Below are 8,938 nucleotides of genomic sequence, written 5' to 3'. Positions count from 1 at the left end.
GATTTTTTGTGGTGGTGATTTTGGTCCATTATACGGGGTTCGTTACAATTACATGAAGTGTTCCCTCAGTGAGGACTGAACTTGTCAAAAGGGCCTTCTCCTACTCTGCTCCTGTTTCCTGGAATATCTTGCAAAAAGATCTGAAACTCTCGACCTTGACCTCTCTATGTGGTTTCAAACATCTGCTAAGTTCAGGGCAAAAACCAATGCAGACATGTTCCTGTTTTTAGTTTTCTACATCACTTTACAATCTAGCTGTTTTTTTAATTTTGTTTGTAATACCATTTTCTTTAATTTTTCTTCATTTATTCTTCTCAACTTACATGCTTTCTTTTATGATTGTCTATTGTTTTTATTGTCTACTGTTGTCACCATTCTTTGTTAAAAAAAACAAAACAGGTATTTCTTGTACACTGAATGAGTCCGGGAGGCTCAGTGAGACTAACCATTATAAATAAAGGTTGAATGAGGATCAAAATAGCTCAAAATAAACCTGAGGACTGGCCTCCCTCAATCAGCATTTTTTCTTAAGCTTGTGTTTGACTCAATATTTGGCTGTAGGTGCTTTAATGGTGGTGTACAGTGAACCCTCCCTATAACGCGGTTCACCTTTCACGGTCTCGCTGCTTCACGGATTTGCATCGTGCATTGTGTTCTGCATTCTGATTGGCTAAACAGTCTCTCCATTACAGTAGTTATTTGTAAAAAACGTTTATACAGTACTTTTATTTGTTTCCATACCATACCACTTTATTTATAAAGCACTTAAAACAGCAACAAGGCCAACCAAAGTGCTGTACAGACAAAACAACAGGTAACACACAAAGCAAAATGCAAAATGAGGTAAATCAGAATATAGACACAAAACGATGCAGATAATGACGACAAACCAGTGTGGAGCATACAGGATCAAAACACAGATCATCTTGTGTTGAAAGCTACTGAATAGTAGTGAGTTTTTAAACGGGACTTGAAAACCGAGAGGGAGGGGGCCTGTCTGACAAGCAGAGGTAACTCGTTCCAGAGTCTTGGTCCTGCTACAGAGAAGGCCCTGTCACCTCTGCGCTTAAGACGAGTTCCTGGAACTGTGAAGAGCAACTGGTCCACTGACCTCAGGGAGCGTGGTGGGACATACGGTTGTAGCAGATCAGAGAGATGGGGGGGGCGACACTGTTCAGTGCTTTGTAGACATACATGAGTATTTTGAACTGGATTCGTAAGTGAACCGGTAACCAGTGCAGTGAGGCCAAAACTGGTGTAATGTGCTCTCTTTTGCCTGTACTGGTTAAAAATCAGGCTTTCTGGACCAGTTGTAGTCGTGCAATGGAGGTCTGACTGATACCAAACAGGAGTGAATTGCAGTAATCAAGCCTAGATGTAATGAATGCATGTATTACTGTCTCCAGGTTCTTTTTGGACAATATGGGCTTCAGTTTAGACAGCTGCCTCAGTTGGAAGAAGCATGATTTAACAATCATGTTTACATGATTGTTAAGTTTCAGGGAAGGGTCCATTATCACGCCCAGATTAGTGACTCTTTGTTTTTCTGACAGGGTTAGAGCGGAAAGGTCGATGCAGTGGTTTGTGATTGTGTCATTGGGAGGGAACAACATGACTTCAGACTTCTTTTCTTTGAAACTTAAGAAATTTAAAGCCATCCAGTCCCTGATGTCAGCCAGGCAGTTGAGCAGCGGTTGAATAGAGCATGTACCATTGTGTCTTAGGGGGAAGTAAATTTGACAGTCATCGGCATAGAAGTGGAAGGGCATGTTGTGTTTCCGGAAAATAGCACCAAGCGGCAGCAGGTATAAAGAGAATAGGAGTGGACCCAGTATGAACCCCTGCGGAACCCTGCATTTAAGCTCTGCCTCTGCGGAACTAAAATCCTTGATGGAGACACAAAAGGATCTGTCAGTGAGGTAAGATCTGAACCAATTGAGTCAGAGTCAGAGTCAGAGTTTCTTTATTGTCATTCGCACCTCATGTGGTACATGTGGTGGAGCGAAATTATGTACGCAGGGTCCCAGTTACATCCAACAATAAAATGTATAAGAAAAACAGTAATGACATCTAAGATATGAACTAAGAAAAACATCAACTAAATTGAGGGCTGATCCTGTGACGCCCACCCACTGCTCCAACCTAGCAATGAGGATCTCATGGTCGATGGTGTCAAAGGCAGCTGTGAGGTCCAACAGGACAAGCAGCACAGAATCACCGGTATCTGTGAATCTGTGAATCTGAAGATGCCATTAAAGACCTTCAGCAGAGCAGTTTCAGTGCTGTGGAGAGGTTTAAAGCCAGATTGGAAAAGCTCTCTAAGATGGCGTGATCCTCCAGGAAGCACTTCAACTGGGACTCGACTATTTTCTCCAGTACTTTAGAAACAAATGGGAGTTTGGAGACAGGCCGGAAGTTGGAAACGACTGAGGGGTCAAGGTTTGGTTTTTGTTAAACAAATGCTTGGGCCTGTAAAAATGTTTTGTTCTTTGGTTCGAATGTATTATGGAGTATTTCATTGTATAATAATTGTAAAAAAAATAAAGGTTACTACTTCACGGATTTCGCCTATCACGGGTTGTTTTTGGAACTTAACCCCCGTGAAAAACGAGGGTTCACTGTATACAATATTTTATTTGTGATGGATGGAGATTGGTAATGCTCTGAGTTGATTACCATAAGTTCTGGTATATAGTACACACCCTAGTATGGGAGCGTTTTTCTTTTCTTTTTAATCTTTTTTATCTGTAGTTTTATGTGTGTGTGTGTGTGTGCGTGCGTGCGTGCGTGCGTGCGTGCGTGCGTGTGTGTGTGGGGGGGAGGGTGTTGGAGGGCAATTCTCTGGTGTTAACACTATGAAGTGATTATCGTAAGTTCTGGTATATAGTACGCACCTTAATATGAGAAAATTTATTTTCTTTTTTTCCCCCCTTTTTAATTTTTCTCTTTTGTATTAGGGGGCGATTCTATAGTGTTAATGTTTTGAATTGATTGCTGCAATTTCTGTTATATAGTACGCACCCTAATATGGGAGCATTTTTTTTTTCTTTCTTTTTTTTTCCCTTTTTTATATTTTTGTATTAGAGGGTAGTTCTACAGTGTTAATGCTCTGAACTGATTATTGTAAGTTCTGGTATATAGTATGCACCCTAATATGGGAGTGTTTTTAAATCTCTTTTTTAGGTACACATTTGATGTTTATGGTAATATTTGTATAGATTGTTGTTTCTTTAATATTTGTATAGATTGTTGTTTCTTTTTATGTTTTTTTTTTTTTAATTACTATTACTTATAGCATATGTGGGCAGACGGGAGCCCAGATGGTTGGATTATGTTCTCTAGAGGAAGCACTAATGTATGGATTTTCAGTTGACAGTGTTTTTATGTTCTCTCCATGTTTGGGAAGGAGAGAGAGGTAGGTTTATACCAGATCAGTCTTTTTTATTATTAAGTAATGGCTTATGACAGTTTGTGAGTAAATTATTTTTTGCTGTTCGACCATGACCAGCGTTAAGGATGTTGGCCACTCGAGTGGCTGCCCAGTTAATTGTGTAAACTGGAATGGGAAATCCCTTATTAGTCCTGTAAAATTCCAGAAAATTATATCCTGATGCATGCTCAGAAAATTATGTTACACCTAAAGCAGCTGAACACTGATATTGCCTTTTTTACAGGAGACCCATATGCGCTATGTAGATATTTATGTTTATAATATAAATATATTTATATATTTATAAAGTTTATTCAAAAATGATCTGGTCAAGTGTTCAGTCCAATTTTGAATCCAAATCAAGAAGGGTAACTATTATAGTTGGCAAGCAGGTACGATTTTCAGCCTCAAGTGTGCATGCTGATACTGCTGGTTGGCATGTTATGGTGGTGGGGAAGTTATACACCCTGCCAGTGAATATTTCACATTTTGTAGAAAAGAAATATGCAAGTTGGAACAAAAAAAATTCTATAACCAACTTCTTCCTAGCATTAAGCAAGAACTTCAGGACTTGCTAAAAGCACAAATGCCTGCAGTAGAGCCAGTGTTGATTCGGTGCTATTGAGAAATGAGAAGCTTGCAAGGAAAAAGTTCTGTGTGGTTTGAAAATATTTGTGTTTTGTTTAAAGGATGAATACATTATTTTTATAAGATTCTATAGATATTGGTAAGCATTTATAAAGAAAAAATATTCAAACTGGACATCACCTAAATTTTATCTGATTAGGAATGATAGGTGTATTTTTGAGTGACCTGTTTCAGTCTTCAGTCAGTGCGTTATGGTTGGTTCTTCATTTGGTCTAAATTGTCCAGCTGCTTCAGTGAGTTCAGCGATAAGGAAGGATTGCAATTATGACAAGAACAAGTTACAAATAACTCAAATTATCCTTTAAAAGTTTGTTTTTCTTTCTTTGTTTGTTTGTTTGTTTTATTATTGAGCATTCTAAAATGCTTATTGCTGACACCTGCTGTATGGGTCACACCCACAAGCCTGAAAATCACAGCCACACACTGCGACCTCACACACACAGCCATGAGTTTCTTACAGGTCTTTCTTTTGAGTAAAGGACTCCACAGCAGTTTGAACACTGGATTTAAGAACAGAGTGGTGAAAGACTAAGTAAAAAAAAAATCAGATTTGATTCATCAGTTAGAGAAGTATCTCACTGGAGTCTAACTACCTTTCAGTATCACTGTCATCGCTTGACTCCACCTCCTCCAGGGCGGCCTGTAGATCAACGATGCGGCGAATGGACGTCTCCAGATCGGCCTGTAACGTCTGCCTGACAGCAGTGAGTTCCTCTACCTGCATTTCCTGCAAACAAATCCAGTAAAATGATGTTTGTGAACATAGAAGCTGAACACAATGCTCATCTTCCACAGGCCAGCTATGTGTGTTTTCAACTCACACCAAACTGTAATAACCTCAGGGCTGAATTTGCCACAGCAACTACCTTCAATAACACCTATAATACTTTATACCAATGGTATTCCCTCTTAAATGCACACAGATTTAGGGTCTGATATTGATGTATTTTCAATTTATTTTAAAGAAAACTGTTACACACACTAAAATTGAGAAAACTTTTTTAAAATTAATCTCATCTGTTTACTTTCTAACCGAGTCTTTCCTGTTGCATAATACAAAGATGAACACTTGGGCCAAGTCACACTTAGACACTTTTAAGCTTTTAAAGGCATAGGCTTTTTTAGCTTTGAAGAAACAGGTGGTGCAATGGTTTTCATGGAGCCCCATAATCAAGTGTGTGCATGTAGGGATGGCAACATCTAGTGGGCCTTCCCCTGTCTGTTCTCCCTTGTGTCTGTATTGATTGTCTGATTATCGTCACCTGTGTCATGTCCTGGTTGTGTGTATATAAAGTCTGTCTGGCAGTTCTGTCGTTGTCGGTTCGTCGTTGGGTCTACCCTGTCTTGTTCTGCCAGTCTGGCCCTGTTTTGATCTCGTCTTGTATCTGCCTTGTAAGTTTGCTGCCATGTCAGCCCTTTTGATTTATTATTATTAAAAGTATTTTATTTTACGCCTGTCTCCTGAGTCCTGCCTGCGCAACTGGGTTCTTCTGTCCTGATCTGCCTTGAAACCCTGACAGTGTATGCCTATAATGTTGATGAGACAATGAGAATCACAGTCAGAGATAGGAAGCAGGATGAGGGAGAGATGGTGTTAAGAAGCTGCATAAGTAGAAAGATAAATGTCTCTGTTGTGCATGTGAATATGTCTATTCATGAAGCTTGTGTGTGACTGCACAGCCAGAATGTTGTTAAAGGGTATCGTCATGTGAATGAATACTTTTGGCCAATAACTGAATAATTATTGACCCTCTTGTCTTTTCACAGCTCAGAGGCCACTAAAAAAGGTTATCCAACATCTTTGGTTACTTAAAAATGTCTAAATCAATTCAATCATGATAAGAGGATGACAAAATATTAAAATTTTAATTGAATGCACTTCAGAATGCAACCTTCCTCCACTTTGACCACTGATAAGAATTTCTTGCAATATCACAACAAAAGTTGTAAAACAAGCTTTGTCGTGGTACAAATAATTATATTTCAAATGTGTACTAAATTACGGGGCCATAGTTGTTCACTTTGTCTTTCAAATAGACATTGCTTCTTTCTCAACCGTTAGCTTCAGTATAATTAATTTTAGTATATACCAAAAAAGTCTCTTATGACAATTTCCTGCCATAATTCATTCTTTACTAGTGTGCATGTGTCAGTGTACGTAGAGAAGCTCTGTCTGAGCCATCGGTGTTGCTATGATCACAGTCTCCACTGATGACAATGATATTTTTCAAATTTCCCAGATAATAGACCAGCTGCTGTTTCTGTTAATGAGATAAGCAGAGAAGTGGATGCATGGCGTGCTTTCAGTCATCGCCTGGAGGACGTGTTTCCTGCCAACCTGCCTCCAAAATGGTGTCTCACAGCTTGGATATGAGTATCGCCTGTTGGGGAATATATTTAGCAGCTTATGGGCTGCCCAGGTAATGCAGAGAGTGTGTGGGTATGGGAGGGCGTATCTTGTCTGTGGAAAAAGGAAAAAAAAACAAAAAATTAAGAAAAATATCAGCATGTTTGGACTGTTGTTGTGTTATCATTTGTGATTGAACAAATGTTCATAGACGACAAGAGTAAAAAAAGTAGTAAATGTCATCTGGAAACCATTTCCTTTAAAAAAAAAAATCAAGAACAGAAAAACAAAAAACCCTCCTACCCCTCCCCTCCCACACCGGATCAGTCACACATACATAAATTAATTCAAATGAATTTCACAGGCACAGACATGTTTTCCACATACAACATAAAAGGCTGCCAAGTGTCCCAAAATCTTTTAACAGAACCCTTCATGGTATATCTTTGTTTTTTCTAGATGGATATAATAAAACATAATACTATGAATATAATAATACATAATACTATAATATAATAATATATCGTCTCTCTTATCCAATGTACATATATGCTGAGGGGTGTGGGTCCTTCCAATTGCACAAAACTAGTCTTATGGTCAGAAGAGAGCCAAAAGCAATCACATTCTTCTTGGACTTGCTGAAGGATGTATCCACAGGGACCACCCTGAACAGTGTGATGAATGGTGATGGGTGCACAGTTTTACCACATATTCCAGAGAAGGTGCCAAAAATAGATGGCCAAAAAGTCTGTAGTTTGGGACAGGTCCAGAATTCAATTTCAATTCAGTTTTTCAATTCAATTTATTTATATAGTGCCAAATCACAACAAAGTTGTCTCAGGGCACTTTACAGAAACATTCACATACATAAAAGCCAATTAGTAAAGTTCTCTATCTAAGGAATCCAGCAGACAAGTTGAATCTTGGCTTCGTTGCAGTCTCCCATCCTGAGCAAGCACAGTGGCAACAGTGGAAAGGAAAAACACCCTTTTAAAAGAAAGAAACCTCCAGCAGAACCAGGCTCAGGACCAAGGGCATCAGAAACATCCGTAATGTGGGGGGGACACAATGATGTATGTAGATGTGCATATTTGCGCGCGCGTGTGCATGTGTGTGCGCTTAAAAAATGTAATTAAAACTAATTAGGTCAATTGACAACGTGATTGGGTATAAAAAGTGCTTCTCAGAGTGTCATTGTCTCTCAGAAGCCAAGATGGTAAGAGGATCACCAATTCCACCATTGTTACACAGAAAGATAGTGCAACAATACCAGAATGGTGTTACCCAGCATAAAATAGCAAAGACTTTTAAGTTATCATCATCAACCATGCATAACCTCATCAAAGGATTCAGAGAATCTGGAACAATCGCTGTGCGTAAGGGTCAAGGCCGTAAAACTCTACTGGATGCTCGTGATCTCCGGGCCCTTAAACGTCACTGCACCTCAAACAGGAATGCCACTGTCAAGGAAATAACAGAATGGGCTCTGGAATACTTCCAGAAAGCATTGTCAGTGAACAAAATCCACTGTGCCATCCACCGTTGCTAGCTGAAACTCTACAGTGCAAAGAGGAAGCCATTTCAAAGCAAGCTCCACAAGCTCAGACGTTTGCACAGGGCCAGGGGCCATTTAAAATGGAGTGTGGCAAAATGGAAGACTGTTCTGTGGTCAGATAAGTCACGATTTTAAGTTCTTTATGGAACACTGGGATGCCATGTCATCCGGACAAGAGAGGACAAGGATAGCCCAAGTAGTTATCAACGCTCCGTTCAGAAGCCTGCATCACTGATGGTATGGGGTTGCATGAGCACTTGTGGCATGGGCAGCTTGCATGTCTGCAAAGGCACCATTAATGCAGAGAGCTATGTTCAGGTTCTAGAACAACATATGCTCCCATCTAGACGTCATCTCTTTCAGGGAAGACCCTGCATTTTTCAACAGTTTGCTGGAACAGACTGTGTGCAGGACGAGTGGTGTCCTTCAAGATGTGGCACACTCTCCCCCTGCATCGTGAAGTGCAGAAGTCTGAGGTGGTGTAGTGAACTAAGCCTCAGGTCAAAATCTGGCCTTGAGGGCCTTCCTGGGACAAGAACTGTATTTCATTGATTTAAGTCCAGAAACACAAGATTAAGTTCATCCAGAGACTTTCTAAGTGTCCTGCACTGATCAATTGAAAGAACACTCTCTTTTTCTATTATCATTACTATTTTACAAATATTTTGATAATCAAATTGTGTTTGTTCAAACCATTTTTAAATGTTGAAGTGAACTACTCATTTTAAATCAACTGTGAAACAGTATTAGTGATTTTTATCCTCATTCAAAGTAGAAATCAGGTTAATGATGCATTGTCTGATTTTCTGTCTTCAATGAGCAAATTGTGAAGTTGGTCAAAGGTCAAGTTTCGGTCAACTGTAAGTTTACTGAAAAAGAAATGTCATGTTTAACTTTTTCAGGCAGATACAAGAGAGTTGACTCCACGAAGTCTGGAATCTTCATAGCAATTTTCTGT

The 8,938-nt window shown here is 39.4% G+C and overlaps 1 protein-coding gene across 3 annotated transcripts in view; it reads right to left on the bottom strand.

Annotated features, from left to right (window-relative positions):
• LOC119425154 (unconventional myosin-XVIIIb) overlaps positions 1-8,938 on the bottom strand; it is a 281,445-nt gene that overhangs the window by 23,419 nt on the left and 249,088 nt on the right. For 2 of the 3 annotated variants that reach the window (XM_037692688.1, XM_037692690.1), the window contains 2 exons: positions 4,672-4,805; positions 4,537-4,578 (listed from right to left, as the gene is read on the bottom strand). In XM_037692688.1, the coding sequence (XP_037548616.1) occupies positions 4,537-4,578; positions 4,672-4,805 (176 nt within the window). The remainder of the gene's footprint in view (positions 1-4,536; positions 4,579-4,671; positions 4,806-8,938) is intronic. The other variant, XM_037692689.1, reaches the window with a different exon arrangement.

This window comes from Nematolebias whitei, chromosome 18, assembly GCF_014905685.2.
Source record: "Nematolebias whitei isolate Nwh7 chromosome 18, NemWhi1, whole genome shotgun sequence".
Lineage (NCBI taxonomy): Eukaryota > Metazoa > Chordata > Actinopteri > Cyprinodontiformes > Rivulidae > Nematolebias > Nematolebias whitei.
Note: the sequence above shows the minus strand (reverse complement) of the source record. Positions and strands in the feature narration are given on the sequence as shown.